Source organism: Phaethon lepturus, unplaced genomic scaffold (assembly GCF_000687285.1).
Source record: "Phaethon lepturus isolate BGI_N335 unplaced genomic scaffold, ASM68728v1 scaffold14664, whole genome shotgun sequence".
NCBI lineage: Eukaryota > Metazoa > Chordata > Aves > Phaethontiformes > Phaethontidae > Phaethon > Phaethon lepturus.
The window spans coordinates 32958-52269 of record NW_010537093.1 but is presented as its reverse complement, the minus strand read 5'-3'; the positions used below and the strand labels follow the sequence as shown (position 1 = coordinate 52269).

At 39.6% G+C, this 19312-nt stretch overlaps 1 protein-coding gene across 1 annotated transcript in view; it reads right to left on the bottom strand.

The window, feature by feature from the left end:
- Nucleotides 1-15924: 15924 nt before the first annotated feature.
- The window catches only part of SCYL2 (SCY1-like 2 (S. cerevisiae)), a 31691-nt gene continuing 28303 nt past the window's right edge, over nucleotides 15925-19312 (bottom strand). Inside the window, exons 14-17 of the mRNA XM_010286382.1 lie at nucleotides 18951-19017; nucleotides 18734-18823; nucleotides 17539-17658; nucleotides 15925-16941 (exon numbers count right to left, since the gene is read on the bottom strand). Coding sequence (XP_010284684.1) covers nucleotides 16291-16941; nucleotides 17539-17658; nucleotides 18734-18823; nucleotides 18951-19017 — 928 coding nt within the window. The 3' untranslated portion in view covers nucleotides 15925-16290. The remainder of the gene's footprint in view (nucleotides 16942-17538; nucleotides 17659-18733; nucleotides 18824-18950; nucleotides 19018-19312) is intronic.

Genomic DNA, 19312 nt, shown 5'->3' with positions numbered 1-19312 from the left:
GCGTTAGAGATACAAAAAAAAAAAAAAAAAAAAAAAAGCAGCTCCAGTTCAGATTGGCTTTGGGCTCCTGTCCTTCCCTGTTCTCTGGGTGGAGGGGAAAGCAGAAACCTTCCAGCTCATTAGAAAAATAGAAAGCTTTGGTTTTGGCATGTTCCCCTTGCTCCCCAAAGGAAAGTTAAAAGAGAGGAGAGGAGAAGGAGAAGAAGGAGAAGGAGAAGGAGAAGGGGAAGGGGAAGGGAAAAGAGAGGAAGAGGAGAAAGCAGTATTTTGGAGCTGAGTAAGTTTTGCTTTGGTTGGAGTCTCTTTCCTTGCAGAACTGGTTACAGTTTCTTTTGCCGCTTTGAATAATTCAGATGCTGTAGAGCAGTGTTGGAAAACGCCAGGCTCAGCGCAGCTACTCATGCGTCAGTCCTAGCAGAGAGCCCTTTCCCAGCAAGCAGCAAGTGCAGCTAGGGCCGTGGAGCCAGCCGGCTCCCAGAACAACCTACCCGCACGCCTGTAGCGGGGCTTCTCTGGGTGTATTTCCATCTAGTTGGGTTGAACAGCAGCTGCTCTCGCTGTCAACTCAAGGACTGCCAGGTAAACCCTCCCTGCAGCACGCCTTGCTGCCCCGGGAGCAGCTGCACCTCCTCCTCCTCACACTGCTCAGGCTTGAATTTGGCCATCTCCACAGCTGAGCAAGAGGACGCAACTCCTCCTCGTTTCTCACTCCAGACCCCTGGCCCTGGTGCACCCCGGCCCACCAGGGCACGCTGACAGCCAGAGCAGCCAGGTCACCACTGTGGAAGGGAGCACAGGCCCAGCAGAGTCACGTGCAGGTATTAAAACAGGGTCTCCAATTTTCAGAGGGCACACAGGAAATGAACCCTAGCAGGCTAACTGCCAGACATGAGAGGTATGTATGTTTTTAGGGATATATACGTATAGAAGTATATAATGAAATTGTCTTCTGTTTAAACAAACATGTATTTGCCAGCCTTTTGGATAGATTCCTGAATGCTCTTAAGGCAGCTGAACACCTGAAACCACGTAAGAACCCAGCTCCAAACTGGAAACGGTGCACGTTCCACTGCAAGGAAACCACCTTGGAAGGCTGGGGCTCAGGCTGGAAAGTGGTGTTCAAATCCCGTTTCTCCCAGCACCTGTGGAACAGAGGTTTTTAGTTTGCCCTTCTTTCTGGACTTCTGGTGTTGCTCCAGGTAAAGAGAGCACAGAGCAGGCACAAGAAAGGAGCTAGGCTCAAAATGTCATGCTTCGTTCGCTTACCCACACATCCTTTCATTATATTCAGCACAAAAGGCGTAAGTCCGTCCTTTGTGCAGGTGGGAACCCTTCCGGCAGCTCCCCCAGAGACGCATCCCGGCGGCGCCTGGCAGGGTATGTTCCCCTCAGGGATGGAGGGGCTCTCGTTACCAGTATTGCCCACCTCACCACTAGCAGAATTGTCTGTTTCTCACAGCAGGTTTCACCTCTCCCTCCTCTTTACACTTTGCCATCTTCCCGCTGCCTGCGGTTCTCCTGTGCTGCAGTCGTGGCCCCTTTTGCAATCTCTGACCCCTCCCCAAGGCATAAGGGGTCTTACTCACCCTTGCTTCTCTGCAGGGAGGCTGCTGGGCAGGAGCAGCGCTGCTTCTCCGCTTCCTCTTCCCGAGGTTCACGGGGTAGTAAAACACCCGGACTCCAAAAACGCTGCCGCAGAGAGCGTCACAGCAGCTTCGCAGCGCCCTGCCCCCGTTGGGGCACCGTCCAGAGGGGCAGCACCCGATTCCCAACAAGGGTGCGCTGGATGAGGCCACCGCAATCCTTATGTGACTGGTCCCAGTACGCGTTTTGGAGCGCCAGCTGAGGAAATCTCTTTTCCTCCTTAACAAGACCTAATGCGATAGCCCTGATGGACCCGGCTGTCATTGTCCCTACTTTTTTTTTCCCTGTTTTAACCCTATGCCTTAATTTTCTTTTGCAGAAATTGAATCACCCCATTGCGATTCTCCTTCTGATGTCTCAGACCTTCTCAAAACCCATTGTATCGTACCACTGTAAGTCCGAGCTTTTCGCTGCTTGCAAGCTGGAATCGCAGTCCCAGACACGGAATGATTTAGGCGTGCACTTGCAAAGAAATACCTTGCAAAATTAAAACTACTCCTGACTCATACAACTTGTGGCCACAGCTGAAACTACAGACTCCGATCCCCAAAGACCTTTAGTAAGTCTATATTAAAACTGTATTTCAGAGCTGATACGGACATAAAACCAGCATGCAGGCAGACACTGCTGTGGGCTCGCATACCGTCATTACCTCGGGTGCTCAAGAATAAAATGAGTTGTGAAAAAACCTGGAAACTGGTCGAGTGCACCCAAGGAGATGTGCCGTGCTAACAGTGGCTGTGCCTTGCAGACCTGTGGCTAGATTCGGGACTGCGGCATCCCCTTAAGAAAACTGGGCATGAAAATGTCAGAGCTAGCAATAACCGTAACTCCCAGATGGAAGAATAATTTGTACAGGTGCAAGTAAAGGTGCACCTAGAGACTATCTATCTACTTTGTTACAGTTATTTCTTCTGTTGAAAAGCCTGGAAAAATAATCTTTATATTACTCCTGCTGTTAATTCCTCAAAATAATGGTTGGGGTAAAGGCTTTGCCACATTTAAAGGGAGAATTTTGTGATGGTTTTTGAGCACGCTGGATAGCATACGCATTTCGTGTGCAGGTGACATTCCGACAGCGCGCTTCTGTTGACTACGATTCCCGATACAGCCTTGCAAGCAGCCGCTTCTCCCAATGTTTGTAAAACATAAAATTGCGAACTCTTTATAAATATTTAATCACCATAATCACCCTGACACTAACATCCTGGGAAAGTCAGTTTAACCTTTTGGTGTCTCTGCTGAATCAACATGAAGATGCTTCACTTCATGTTGTGTGGTCAGCCTTAAGAATAACCAAAGGCTGCCGGGGTCCTCCAGTGGAAACATGCACAAGTGCAAAGCGTTGTCCCAGCCCGAGCGGTCGCGGCCAGACTCGAAGGACAAAGGACCTTGTTAATTTTTATCATTTTCTCTTCAGCTGAAGGCCACGTCATCATATCCCCAGTGCTTGTGAGCAGCTTGTTGGATCATAGTTTGTTTTTGTTACTCCTTTGGAGGAACTTCTCTTTGATAAAGCAAGTTACGTACCTGTCTCTGGGCTTCTCAGGTGACTTTGTCTTTTAACTCTTGCCAAGAGCTCAAAGGCTAGAAAATCCTGGTTGCCCTGTCTCCCTAACTTAAGATTTCTTAAAATTAAATTGAATTAAAACATTTTGGTATTTCAAAATTAAGTCTCTTTGGAAGTTTTAAATACCTCCTTTTCTTCCAAACGGAGCAAAGCAATGAAGCAGAAGTGATGAACACTGGTTCATCTGCACGTAGGCCACACGATTGGTAGACTTTGATGTCTACAGCAGTGTGAGTTTGACGATGCTTTTCCCATGGACAAGACCTTTGTAAAAGTTGTCTGGTAGATTTGTTGGTGTCTTGTCAAGTGCGTGCTACCCTGTTGCCATTTTTCAATTGAATGTAGCAACTTAGGATCCTAGAAATTTTACTGCTGTAAAAAGGGTAGAAATGGGCTCAAAAATTAAGAGGGGACACAGGGGAAGAGACAAGATGACCCCATATGTTTTGTTTCACTAGGACACAGAGCTAACATCACATTTGGGGCCCCAAGACATTACAAGATTACAGCTTAGAAAGCACGAGAGTTCTTCTCCAAATAGGTTTATTTTACTTGCTTCCTCTCTGAAGTTTCAGGGAGCACTGAAGTCACTCAAAGCTGAAATTGTCAATTCACCTCAGGAGGCAGAGCATCAAATATGGAAAATAAAAATCCTACAATAGGAGGCAAGAGTTGTAACACTGCACTTCGCCTGAGACGAGGGCACAGCACTTGGGGAACAAAAATGCTCACAACGATTCTTGCCCACGGTCAGCTCCTTCAGGGGAGGGAACTGCAACAGCCTTAGCTTTCTCCTGAAACCAATTATTTCCAAAGAAAAACAGTCAACTGTGGATTTCATGACAGTCGCTATCATCTTTCATTATACTTCCAACAGAAATCACAATTCTAAATACAGTAAATAAGAGAAACAAGAAACGGAGTGTCCAGGCGCGACAAAAAGAACACACATTTAGACATGTCGCAGAAGTGGCCACGTAAAGATAAGCGTGAGTAAAAATTATTTAATTCATCATGAAGCTGACAATCAATCAACCAGAGTTGATACTGAGCGATAACACTTTTCAGATGGCAAATCCTACCACAGTATCTGCTTGTGGGAGCCTGTGTCAGCTACATGTTCCCTGGAAACACGCAATTATTGGCGTCAGGGTATGATGAGTTCAGGATTCAGAAGGTGAGGCCGGGGTTCCTAGGCGAGTTTCCATATTGCCTTCTCAAAGGAGTTTCTTTCAGCACTTTGCATGTGCAAATGTCCACTCAGATGACAAGAATATTTTATCATTAGATGTGAAAATTCAGGGTAAAAACATTTCTCCCTTTGCACTGGTATAGTGCGGGGTGTACCGAAGACCCTGTTTCTATTGACATCTGCAAGAGTCATCATGACATTACATTAAAGAAGGATACTATAGGGATTCGGCCTTCAAGATCTAGAGCATCTGATGCCAAAGATAAAAGGGGTGACCTGGGATCCCATGTTATACCAGGGTTTGGATTAATTGGTCAAAATGGTCCCTTGGGTTTTGAAATCTATGGCTTTACAATGTCTGCACTTTTCCTCCATAAATGAAGATGGATTCAAAGATTTGAGGATTCTGATTTCTGTTTTATTGTGTATGAGAACCGAGGCCTTTCCTGCCGTGTCAAAACGCTGTGTTGAGTCAGCCCAAGTCACATTTTCAGATGATATGTTTGTTTCCCTGATGTCTGTGGCAAAAACAGAATTAATTTCAAATATTTAAAAAAAAAATTCGTCTTTAGTTTCTAGTTCCCACTTCCTGATCAGGTAGCTGATAGGAAAGAAATTTGATCATTGTTGGGCAAGAAATAAAAATAGAGGCTCCTGGGATGATAACAACAAATAAAACAATAATAGCAATGGAAATTCTTATTTATAGCTTTTCTTACCAGAAACTGCTAATTAAGTGGTAATTTCTTACACCTTCCACAGTAAGTAGGAGGGTTTTTTAAAGCATTTTTGTGTGGAAAGTTACTATGTGAAGTACATCTGTTTCCCCTTAAAGAAAAGGACAGAGCTTCTGTACCATTGCATTAACTACTACAGATATATTTAATGGTTATTTCTGTGCGTACAGGAATACACTATGTTACTTAAAAATAGGTCTTTTTTACTTTCCCAAAGCAGGAGAACATTTCTATAATGTTTGCAATTTATTTGAAAATTGCTTGGGTTATAGTGACACCTTATGGTAGTTTTACTACATTTTACTACATTTTACATTTTACTACGTTTTGACAGTTGCGCTCTCTTACAGCCTTTTACAGCCTGTCGCTATCAGTAAGGAACTGCGTTGATGTTTTTAGAAATCCTTTTGTTACAAGTTACTCAAAAGATCATTCCGTCTCTTAAAATCTGTCAGGTTTCCCTTTCGCCCTTACTAGGAAAACAGATTTTACAGGGGAATGGTCTTTGGTATTGTCTTCTCTCCGTATTTAACAGATAATGTATGCCAGGCAGTGCATAACATGCTATTCAAAACTAGCTGTGGTGATACCTGACTTGTGAGTACAGTCCTTTACGGGATTGATTCACCAAATTATACCATGTAGTTCATTGTGTCCCTCTAATCCCAGATCTGAACTCTTCTGAAGAAAATATCATGATAGAAGTTAATGAAAAAATTATTGCATTTTAAATACTGATGAAAAGCAAACCTATCAAATATGTAAGTAAATATCCAAACCAGCCTCCGTGTGAAGATCAGAACTTATAAAACCTGTCTTCCTGGGGCTCTCCCTCACATGAATTTTCTAGTGTCTAACGTTACTTTCCTCACTTGAAGTGCAAAGCTGGTTCCTCTAATGAGCCAATGGTTTCCATAAAACTTACATACCTTTAGTATTTTAATCACACTCTCATCAAACAAGCGTTGGAAGTGGGCAATAGATTTAAAGTTGCACAGGACTGAGAGGGAATGATGGAGAGGGATGACTGAGCAGTCACATTTATCTTAAAAACAGAGCTGAAAGTCTATATATGCTACAGTTTCCTTAGAAGGGGGAGTTGTGTTTGTGCTGCACTGCATTTAAGGCTTATTTATATTGGAATAAAACAAGCTCCAGAATACCTGTTGTGTAGCCTCCTCTCATTAAAAAATTTATTATGGTATAGAAAGAGACACAGCTTAAAAAGGTAAGTCAACCTTCTGTGTTACTGAGAAAAATAAGTCAGTTTAATATTAATATTTTAGGTCCTGACAACCTATGTCATCTCTTACAAACTATAAATAAAAAAATTCAAACCCCACATGTTTTTACCAGACTTTCAAAGATATTCATATTGGTGAGCTAGCTGAAATCACTGGCTAAGCACCTAGCACCAGCTGCAGTTTTTTCAACAGAGTGGAAAGGATATCAGTTCTATTTCCATTTGAAAATGCTAGTTTCTCAAAGTTAAGAAACTGAGCAACACTGAAGAAGCAAAACCTTCTCTTCCCTTACAATGCATGCATAAAAAAGAACTGAAGAAGAATGCAATTCATCAACCGAGGCATCTTGAAGGACATGGTGAGCAGTAATGCACAGTTCAGGACGGTGCTTGTAATCACTAATACCAATAGTTTTGTTCAAAAAAGTTTGTTTTAAAACACACAGGCTTAATAAAGTTACATTTTAAATGAATCTAATCTCTATGTAGTTTTGTATACTGAATATTTTACCCACCTTCCACCAGAAAACGTCTGCTACTGCAGATCGGGGAAAAAAAAAATAAGTCAATTATTCAACTTCCTAATCGCAATCATTAAACGTAACGAAGTAGTCCTTTCCAGCGAAAACAAACACGTAGAAATGGAACGTTTTAGTGAATGTGTTGTGGCTAAATTAAATCTGAGCTCAAGCAGCTGCCCGTCAGCAGCAAGAGCTGTCCTGGCCAGCGAAGCTCTGCCACGAGCGAGCGGCACCAGCACCCTCTGCGCAGGCAGCCCGGGGGCTTGAGCCGAGCGGGTGGGCGGGGGTCCCTGTCTCAAAGAGAACAGGTCCATGCCTACGAGGCTGGCACTGGATATTCTGCCATTTTGTCAGATGGCCGTTTCCGCTCTCCTTTCTTCTTTCTTTTCCCGTCCATTCCCTGCAACCCGCCTCTCTGCTGCCAGCGGTTGCCGTGTCGCTCTCGGATGCGGGTTCAGTAACCCTCTGGACCCCTGGTACCTGCAGCTGCTTTTGTCATTGCTCCTTCAGCCTCGCGCTGCCTGTAGAACGGGTAGCAAAGGAAACACGTCCCCTCTCACCGGCCGCCGCCGTCGCACAGTCTGGCTGCCTGCCCGCGCCGGACCGTCACGCAGAGATGCAGAGCCTCAGGTCGGGTTCCCTTCCGCGGCCCCTGATGGCAAAGCAACAATCTCCAGCTGAAGAGCAAGAAAGAGGCACGAAGTTCAGGCTGCCACCGTCTATAAATGCAGCATTCTCCAGAAATTCAGCACCACCGGAAAGAAAAAACATGGGAGCCCTCTGATACCTGTTGCCCTTCTACGATTTTACACGGCCAAGCGCTGCCTGGGGGCATCGATGTGGGAAAGAAAACCAGAGGTGCTGCAAGAGATGGCTGCACCAGAAAGGGCCTGGAAAAGCAGCCGGCACGGAGTCCTAAGAAAAATCCTGACAAAAGAAGTGCTATACATCTGAGCCCGGATAAGCTGGCAATTACGTGTGAAGAGACCTCCACTTAATTTCTCCAGTGTACAGAAAATCAAGGCTTTGTACTATCTGTGTCATGAAAAGAATAAGGAAATACCTCCTGCCCATCAGCCAGTTAATGGTCTGATTAGCTTCAGTAATATTTATGGCGCATCTTTAATCAAAGAGCTTCAACTACATGGTTCTGGTTCGCAAAACGTGGCAGTGAGTATAAGGCAAAGGTGGTATTTCACTGCAAATCTTCTTCTTGCAGCGGCTGTCCATCAGTAAGAATCAAGCGATGAATTCTTTAGGAAACATAAAGCACAGCTGCACAATCAAACTACAAAAAACTCAACTAATTTTAAAGAGTTTCCTGCTTGCCAAATAATAAAAAAAGACCAGATTAATCAATAATTTAATCCTGCACAGGGCAACAATGAAAATATGTTAGTACTTTATATTGAAATCACTCAGATTGCAGAAATGGTATTCCGTACCTATCAAGTCAGAAATCCACACCAAAAACCATTTCTTTTGCTAGTTTTATACAACAGAGCACAGATGGCATCAAAATTGTATGTAGTGTGTTCCAAATATTTTAAATTATATTTTTAATTTTTTTGCATAGATTTTTTTCTATTTTGTAACCACATAAAGCCAGGGTTTGTACCATAAGGCTTTTGGGGAAAAGGCTACATTTGAAGCTTCTGTTTAACAACAAAAGTATGAAAAACATTTTAGTGTCATTTTATTTTTCCTGATTCTCCTGCTCTGATTTTATAAAATTCAATTGTTGTAAGAGACACTCACTGTAAGAGACTATTATTTTTAGAAATTCTTTTTAAAAAAAATTTAAAAAAGAAAATCTATCTGGTGGCATGTTAGGATAGATTCTTTAGATAAAATTCATTGCTGTAGTTGCAGACATACCTGATTGCTTCGTTAGCATTTTTGTTTACATGCATTTATTTGAAGTCATTTCTGTGACATCAGCTAAGCACTTACTCTCAAGCTTTGGTGCTGGAGGTAAGTGTTTATTATATTGTTTATCATATTATTTATCATAATGATATTATAATAATGTTATAAAATTATACATAATAATTTATAATACAGTATATAATAATTTTATCATATACTATTATTAAAATATTATTACATGCATTTATTTGAAGTCATTTCTGTGACATCAGCTAAGCACTTACTCTCAAGCTTTGGTGCTGGAGGTAAGTGTTTATTATATTGTTTATCATATTATTTATCATAATGATATTATAATAATGTTATAAAATTATACACAATAATTTATAATACAGTATATAATAATTTTATCATATACTATTATTAAAATATTATTATAATAATATTACAAAATACTTGTACAAATAATACAAAATAATCTTATCTGCTGCATGGCAGGGGAGAAATCTTTTTTCTAGTTTTTTGTTTCTCTTTTCTAATTTTTTCAGTTCTCTTCTCTGGTATTTGATTTTCCTGTTTGGAAAATAAGCCAAGTTATTCCTCCTTGTGGTATCTGGTTCTTAAGTCACCTGCTGGAAAGGAAGCTCTTCAAAGTTTTATTTCTGTTTACTCTTTGTCCTGGTTTCAGCTTGGGTAGAGTTAATTTTCTTCCTAATAGCTGTTACAGTGCTGTGTTTTGGATTTAGCGTGAGAATAATATGGATCGCACGCTGATGGCTTTGGTCGTGGCTAAGTCCTCGTAGTGCTCGGACTCCGTCAAGGACTTCTCAGCTCCCCACGCTCTGCCCGCGGGGAGGGCAGAAGAAGCTGGGGGGGGCACAGCCAGGACAGCTGGCCCAGAGCGGCCGAAAGGACGTTCCCCACCGCGTAACGCCATGCCCAGTACATACACTGGAGTTGGCCGGGGGGTGGGAATCGCTGCTCGGGGACGGGCTATCGATCACCGGGCGACGAGCAGTTGTTGCACTGTGCATCACTGGTTTTTGTATACTCTCAGTAATAATAACACTACCCTCCTCTTCCTTTGCCGTCCTATTAAACTGTTTTTATCTCAACCCATGGGATTTTTTTCCAACTCTCTCCCCCACCCACCTGGGCGGGGGGGGGCGAGCGAGCGGCTGCGAGGCGCTTCGCGGCCAGCGGGGGCTGAACCACGGCACGCTTACAAAGCAGCCCTAAGCCAGCCCGCAGGAGACAGGCAGACAGACGTCAACAACCCCCGTCTGTGCAATAACCCTCCCACCACCGAGGCCCTCGGTTGTCAGGTCAAAGATAATGTTGTTTTCATTGATGTAGTTTCAAATGGCGCTTCTGCTTTGACTCTCCTTGATTTGAATGGCTAATTATTGCAGAACAGTGTAAAACCCAACCTTTTGAACGTTCTGCAAGCGGTGATGCATTGAATTAAATTCCATTTAAAAAGGCCAAATAATGATTAAGGCAGAAGCAAAAAGCCTGACCAAAAAGAACTTCAAAAATTGGTAAGTAGATACAGGCAGACCATTAAATCTCTCTCATTTCTAAGTTCCAAGTTGCTCCACATCCACGATGGCCTGAATTTGCAGTAAGAAACTGCACTAGAGCCATAACAAATGTAATTCATAGACAGGTATCCTACAGAGAGAAAAAAGAAAGTATTTTTTTAAAGTTTACAGCTTAACTCTCAAATTTATGCCTAGAATACTTCGTAAATTACTTTAGAGCTTGAATAACTAGTATTTACTTAGCTGCTCTCGGGTTTGTACATGGGTAGGAGTTTATTTCTAAGCCTGACAAAGCTGTGTGTCTTGAAACCCAGTACAGTTTTTCCCCAAGACATATTCGTTGCATGAAGGCAATGTGTGATTACATTTTACAGATGTCTGGACAGCAGCCACTGCAGGAAATAAACTCAAAATTACTTTCGGATGAAATGTATTTCAAACAAAATACAAACTGATAAAGTTTTCTAAATAAGTTACTATCAGTTAATTTTATATAAACTTTAAATAAAAATATCTTCCGACATGAAAATATGAAAAGTTCGTTTATTTCCATAGGCAACTTCATTCACAGTACAAAGTGATATGAATTTCTTGAAACTGTCACTGTACCTTTTACATATTTTTAAGCAGATGATCTAAAAGTTGGTACAAGAATAAATTTGGTTTTGAAGAGCTGTCCCGTAAACCAGATATATACTAACGCCATGCTATGACAGTTCTAATTATGAATCACAGCTGACACTACAGTAACACCACTTTATAAATCTCATGAGAATTTTAATGTTTTACAATCAAAACATAAAACTGCCACTAGTACAGAGACTCTAAGATTAGACAAATAAACAAGTATTAAATATTTTGCACAAGGCCTGAGTCCACTATAACACATTTTAATTTACAACTTCATCTCAGAAATCTGTACAGCAGTTAGAACTGTTTCAGAGAACTTAAAGACAATACAGCTTCAGGGGCTTATTTGTTCTGTTGATACAAGTGCGAGGCCTGGAAGGCAAGAGGATTTGGTGTATGAAGCCAAGGTTTTACTGCCTTGTGTAATTCTCTTGAAAAGCAGTCAAAATCTAGTGGAAAGCTAGGTACAAGGCAGGACCTCACTTGAAAATCAGCTAACTCATCTGAAATTCTCCAGACAGGTTTCCTCACAGCTATTTCAGAGTAAAAGTTCACAATGAGTATATAAAATGCAGCATATCTCTTAACAAAGAACAAGAAAGGGCCACGTACATAACAGGGTGTTTTTTTCTGTACTCCCCTCCCTATATTTCTTTCATTGGAAATGGCACAAATCAGCAAAATCCCACCCACCCCCATTAAAAAACTCCTAATCAATAAACAAAGGTCACTCTAAAGCCCAAAAACTTCATCTGCAATGAGATATCCAGTGCTCATATACTTACATTTTAAAAACTTTCCTCTTCTGCTCAAGTCACATAGATGTAGGCAGACCAAGCATGTAAATTTAGAATAGATAACAAACGTATTGTATAACGGTTAGTCTGTATGGAAGCCTTGTGGAATTTGATTGAAGTCTAACTACTCATTTAATCTTTGCTCTTTTGGTGCACCTGAACTGAAAAAATCTAAAATCCTTTAATCTATACACACACTTACTTATCTATCTACAGACATCGATAACATAGTAACAGGGGTTATAATACAAAGGTTAGCACACACTTTTCTTACTTTAAAAGGCCATTGGGGTATTTGTTAAGGTTCCACATAGATGTGAAACAGGTGTTGCTAGAAAGACAAAACTTAACAGAAAAGGAAAGTTTTAAATAATAAGGCTTGAGATGTTGTGCACCTCTACATCCAAAAATTCAGCCTTTTACTTGGGGTACTCAGCATCTGTGCAGACCTGTAAGGCCACAACTTCCCCACGACATTTCTAATTCACATCACCATCGAGAGGAAGACATTGTATCTTCATTAAAACAAACAGGGTGTTCTATTCACGTTCCCAGTAAAATTTCATTTCTAATTCACATCACCATCGAGAGGAAGACATTGTATCTTCATTAAAACAAACAGGGTGTTCTAGTCACATTCCCAGTAAAATTCCTCTCCCCATCTCCCAGATAATTAGTGGACTCCTTTACCTTTCTAAAGACTCCTCTGGTACTGCTGTCCTCCTGCACAAGCAGGTTCCACAGTCTGTTCTGTGCCTTATTTACACCACTTGTGTGATGAAAAGGAACAGAAAATCTGCTCCCTCCTCCATCCTTGAAATGGCACTTGTGCCATTTCACTCCATTTCTCTCCTCTGGAGAGAGGCAGACCTAGGGGCTTCTAAACTACTCTGTAACTCAGTAGTTTCAAGGTTTCCTCTCCATCAGCCCCAGCAGAGGTTTTTCAAGCCTCTTTAAGACAATCCTTCCATCTAGCAGGATTAGTTTGTCTCCTATGACTGAGTTTTCAGAGGATGCTTCAGAGACTTCCATACTTAAAACCAAATGGAGCCAACAGTTCTAATATGGAAAACACTGCTGTCATGGTGCAGTCACGTTCATTTAGCATACACCAGCACAGCCAAAGGACAACTGATGCTTATACTTAAAATGTGCAGCTATTTCCATGCCATTTTTCCTTTTGTAGTAAACACAATATAGACAAATCAATTTAAGAATAGGAACTTACTCCTTTCTCTTTACCTCTTCTTTACAAATGAATGTAACGTAAACCAGGTGCGCTGGGCAGTTCAGCCCAGATCCTGCTCTAATTTCCAGAGGGGAATGAAGATCTGCTCGCAGTGGGTGCACAGGGTGGAGGCTGTAAGGTGATGATATAACCTGCCAGGCTTCCACATTTTTTCCTTTAAATTAGGTTGAATACAAAGGGCAGAGATTTTGTGTAATTTCGAGTATTGTTCAAGGCATTATAATATGAACTTCGTTTATATCAGGTTACTTTTTCAGTAACAGAATTTGAAATTTCTTCATCAGATACCAGTTTCAAACCTGTGTTCTCCCATTTTGTTTTGCATTAGGGATAGACAGTCCCTCTGCTTCAGGCCAAGCTAGATATAACACTGCTTTCCATCCAAATCCAGAAACAGAAGGACCCTGAAATGTCCATATTTTGTAACACTGTCCCTTCCTCTCACTCTTTCTGAAACAAGAACTTGGATGTGAAGTACAACTGTTGCTCTCAAACAACGGTATTCACTCTGGCCACAACATCAGTCTTCCAGCCTCTTGCAGGGCCTCAGAATGATGACTTGTAAGTGGAGAGATCAACTGGACAAGGCTTCCTAAAGAAAAACTACTGTAGTAGGAGCCAAGTGGCACCTTGGTGCCTTACCTCTTGCCTTGGTGACTTACCTCTTGCAACTCCTCTTTCCTTTAAGTTAAGAAGAAATAATTAAAGAACTTCATGCACACCAAGTTTCCTGACACACTAAGCAGGAAGCATCTACAAGGAAGAGGGATTTGACCCTCTCATTTTAACTGAAGTTATTTTTTCTTTTATAACTAACTGGAAAATTTTGTTATAACTTTTGTAAGCACCCTTTTCAGTCGTCTTTGTTGTTATTCTTCTACTCTGGTCATTCTGAAAATTGCAGCAACAAGCGAAATCAAAATTATGTTCTCAAATATAGATAGAAAAAAAAGCATATTACCTGAGCCAGATAAAGATCTTGTTCCATCACATTACCACTGCATAGAAAAGCCTTTCTTAATTTGAACTTGTAGGACTTTTTTGACTTTGTTCTTACAAAATAATTACATTCTCAGATAGCCCATGCCAAAAGCACATACCCCAAGCCCCACAGTGTAGGGGGTCTAGTGTATAGAATCTGGTAATTTTTTTCAGTTAATTTCCCCTCCAGTTCTGAAAAGCCCCCAGTCCAGAGGGATCAGGGACTGAAACCCCCAATCAGGACACTGACATTTAAGACTGCCTTTACCATGGATGTATTAATTTAATACACTAGAGGCCTAAGAGATGTTATTTTTAATACAAACTTATTTTCCAAATAATTTAGAGGAATACAGATTCAAGTAATTCTTCAAAGGCTTGCCTTAAGTTACCCTAACAAAACACAGCTTTCAAAAGTTGACATAAAAGAAGACATTAGTGTGATTGAGAGTATAGTACTAGTAACCGTAAAAGAACTTAAATAGGTTAACAGTTCTAGTATTGTCTTAAGTTTACACAGATATCTTAACATAACCTACAATGTTTACCATTAATATTAACAGCACATAAGCATCACAATGTGTTAGGTATTGTTTTCTAAACCATAATTTCACTGGTCCCAGGTATTTTAAAATAACAGGACTAAGGCAGCAGCTATAATACATAAACAATTCTTTAAGAAGTATGCTTAATGATATTACCACTTAGAACCATGGAAATATAACAAAATACAAGTCACATTTACAGCATAAGGCCCTTTGGTTTCTTAAGCAGCAAATGAAAGAACAGTTTCTTCAGTGAAAGGCTTTGAAAAATAAAGCATGTAGGCTTTCCATAAAAAAGGTAACTAGATCTTTCCTTCTCAAAATAGCCAGCTACAGTCTTCAAAATATTATGTAAGAAAGCTCCTGAAATTCCTAGGAAAAAAAAAAGTTAAAACCCCACAGTAGTATCTGACAGAGCAGAGATTCTAGCATGGGCAAGCTGAACATACACTTTCTGGGAAGTAGAAGAAACTACTGTTTGGTTTTCTGGATAGCTTTATTAAATTTGGAGTAATACAATAAAAAGGATCTGAAATACCTGTGTATTTACCATATATTCTAGAGCTTACAAATCTGTATTTGAGAACTCACTTCATATTCATCTATTCTTCATAAGGACTTGAGTTAAAACAAAATTAAAATGATATAGTTTATTCTAGTGAAGGCAATTTATGTCAATTTTTTCACACAACCACATTGTACGTGGCAATCCTTTTCCATCTTCTCAATGCAGCCAAAAGTTATGAAGTAATTAAAGATATTTCTGTGTAACTAAACAGTGAGTGTTTAGTTACACAGAACTGCTTAGTTACACAGTTGGGGCAGTCAACATCTGAATTTTACAGAGAACATTCTTTATAGGAGGTTCTAGAACTACTCATATTCTTTTTTCACACCAGTTAGAAGCAGTATCAAATTAGACAAAACACTGGAATATATCATAAATGTGATCAAGTCACCACATGTATTTAAAAATCCTGCTTAAGTGGTATGTTGCTTTTGCTATGGCGCTGGTAACAAGAACCTGGTGTAAGACACAGATTGTAAACCAGCATGACCATCAGAGCAGTGTTCTTACTCTGACCCAAACTTACACAAAATTTTAAAACAACTTCTTATGCCTCCTGAATCTTGTTGTTTATTACCACATGAATTTTAATTATCTCATAAGAGAAGAAATACAAAATACTTTCTCTTCGTAGGCTCTTACACAGTTACTCGTTAGAGATCTTTCTATGTGACATGGCTAACAAAACTTTTTGAGGCAGCGTAAGAATTTACTTTTTGCAAACTGTCATATGGCAAAATGACAGTTTGTGCTAAATTCAGGCAACACAAATCATCAATAAGAATTTAGCAGACATTGAAAGGAGTGGGCTGCAGGATTATGTTCATGAGTGTTACCCCCTAAGCATTTCTGTTGAATTTAAGAAAGTTTTGTAGGAAATTTCATAGGAGTTGATTGAGTACACTTCTGAGTACTTTTAAAATAACTAGCTGCTTCTTTTTCAATTGAATATATGCATCCTACCCTTCAGTGCTCTGATGTTCGGCAGAGACAGGAAATCTTTAGCATGTAAGATGACTTTGCACTTACGCACTTCCACTGCAGTATCAGGTGAATGCAAAATGAAGTCTTTTTTCCAGTGCAAGTCTTTACTTTGCTGGGTTGAAAGCCTCCCCAAGTCATGCTTTTACTAATCAAAAAGAGATGTTAATCAGCTTACCCATGATCCAAATTTCATCCATCTTTGAAAGAAGAAAACATTTACCCAAAAAGATCTTTTAAGTCATTACTAGCTGAGCTGCTGTTTGCCATTGTGTTTGCTGGTTGTGCAAAGTTCTGAGGAGCAAAGAAAGGATTACCCTGTATACCAAAGCCAGGCTGTCCTATCATGTTCATCTGAGGTCCCAAGACTGAACTGCTTGCACCTGGGGACCCTTGCGGGGGTACAAACTGATTAACCCACTGGCTTGATTTCTGTTGAGCCAACTGTTTCATACTAACTTTGGGTTTTTGAGGACCAAAAAGATTATCTAAAGCAGACATATCTGGGGGTCTGTTTTGTTGTGTCAGTGGAGAGATTGCAGATGCAGCATTCATTGGACTGTAATTTGGCATATTGGCAGTTGGTACAATGTTCATCTTGCTTGTTGCTGTTGCACTTGGACCACTGAAGAAATTCTGAGTGGTGGGACCAGCTCCCATACTGAATCCAGCAGTCTGAAAACCCACATTAGTATTCAGTCCGTTTGTTATATTTCTCTTTGTGTTGTCAATAGGTGATGAAAACCCCATTCCAACACCCATAGGAGGAACAGAAGAGAAACTGTTTGAAGATGCAACTTTAGCTTTGTTGATAGAATGGCTAGTCAAAGACGACATATTATCTATCAAGGTATCTGTCAAGTCTTTTGTCTGCAAAATACATAAAATGCTGTTAAATGCTTTTCCTGTACAAACACTTTAGCAACAGTCTTTATCATTGCTCCTACAGAAGCTGCATTCATTTTTCAGAAATTAGAATTTATGGCATGGAATTGGGCATGAAATGTAATTCTACACAAAAGCAATTAGGTTATTTTCATTCTCTGCTACTTAGAACTAATTGTTATGCAGCTTTAATTTGACAACTAAGACAATACATGAAGTACTACTGTGACATTTGCTTACATGGCCCATTCCTATCCTCAAATCCTTTATATATTTAGTTAATAAACTCCTCAGAGCAAAACATGTTTTAAGATGTACTTTTTCCTTTTCTAGAACAATGGCCTTCCAATAATAATTATTCATTTGGAAACTCTTGCAATTTCAAAAGTGGGAAACATTGCTAATAATGTAAATGGAAGGTAGATTAAGATTTAATTCTCGTTTTTCTCAGCTGTGCCATTGTACTACCAGTGAAAACAAAGGTGACTCACAGGAGAAAAAAATGCTAAATACATACAGCACTTGAAAAGAAAAAGCATCACAGCTCCAACAGTAACACTGCAGTAGTTTGTTCTTTCTCACCTGCCTCACTGGAGGTGTTATTGCAGTTGCTTGTGGCTTAAGAGGTTGCTGGCTTTTCAGTTTCTGTGCCTGTTCTTGTTCTTTAGCTAACTTTTGCTTCTCTTCAAGTGTAAGTGATGCCTTTAAAAGGGGAAGTACTGACACTAAGTTGCACAGAATGATTATTCTTACATTGACATTTTTATTTCATAAATAGCACTGTCATTTCAACATTATGTGGTAGAACAATACATATTATTTATAGAAAAGAGAATGTGGATAAGCACAAAATCTATTATTTATCATATTGCTAAAAAGTACTTAAAGCAAATAAATAGAGTATCAAAAGTAGCATAATGAGAAATTTGAGCAGATGTCAAATAAAGGGGTATCACAACAAAACCATTTTATCTTGGGCTTCTTAATGTTGAGCATTAAGAAAAAGTGTTCTTCATAGTTACCAGCTGGCACTTGATATAGAACTGCAACTGACCATGGGGTTGGAAAAAGAATTTTATTTTAAAATTGCTTAAGAGGCTTTTCAAGATTTTAACTCTACTTTTGTTAATGATGAAGAAAAAAATCATAACATCATTCCTCCTTAGTCTAAAAGTAGTGAGAGGGTTCAGATAACTAGAAATGTAAATGAAAAAATGTATAGATTCTAGGGAGCCATAGCATGAAAAGAATTTTACAATAGTTTATGCTTATGTTTAATATTCTATTCTATATGCTTTTTCTTTGCTTCTTGTATTTACCTCCATATTGACTGTTCACTTTCACTTAACTTTGAATTGTACAGTAAAAGTTAGTCTCTGCTACTACACGAAATCCTACACTTTATCTTCATCTCTGTTTGTAATTTTATCATAAAGTTGCCTATTTTGATTTTCCTATCTAAATCTACTGCTGAAGTTTCAGTTTCATTGATATCTATAATTAAGGAGGAAGAAAATGACCAAAAGCTTATAATCCTAATTGATGCCTACTTTGTACAAAGCTATTTTCAAGAAAAGGCTTTCACAGAAATTCAAGGATATGGTTTGAACATTTTTCATTTTCACCTATGTATGATGCTGTGCTATACAAAAGCAGTTAGTTTTTCTTTTAAAGTTTTAAATATGATAAATATTTACACATACTCTTTTTATGCAACCATATTAGCCTTGTATTAGACAGATGATGTAACAGGATTCCAAAACAAAGTAAAACACACCTTTTTCTGTTTTGATGACACCTCATTCTCTTTACTATCAGATCCACTAGTTAGAAGGTCGGTTCCACTAGTATTAAATACCTTGTCAATCTGTTTAAGTTCAAAGAAACAAAACTTTGTTATTTGAAATGTTGTAGTTTAAGGTAACATAAATATTGACTAAGTAATCTTAAATTTCAAATTTCTATATGTAACACAATAAAATACTGTCGCTTACCTGATTACTTGTAGTACTAGATCTTGCCTCTTCAGACACACTCATTTGGTTAGCTATATCCAAAGATCTATATAGTATAGAGTATACATATTACAAAAAGATAACTTTACGGTCACATCCACAACACTAATTCAGCAATGCAGATTATTCTTCTGCATTTAAATAATACAAAATAAAAATGCATTATAAGACCACTGCCATTTTTATAGAATGCCTGTAGGATACTGGAAAATGTTAACGTTCTGAATTGTAAAGGTTTCCTAATGATCATTTCACATGGCTTTAGTTCCTCCTTGGAATGGGGTGACACAGACTTTGCGTAGCTCAAGTTAATTTGACTCAGAAATCTCACCTCGTATCAA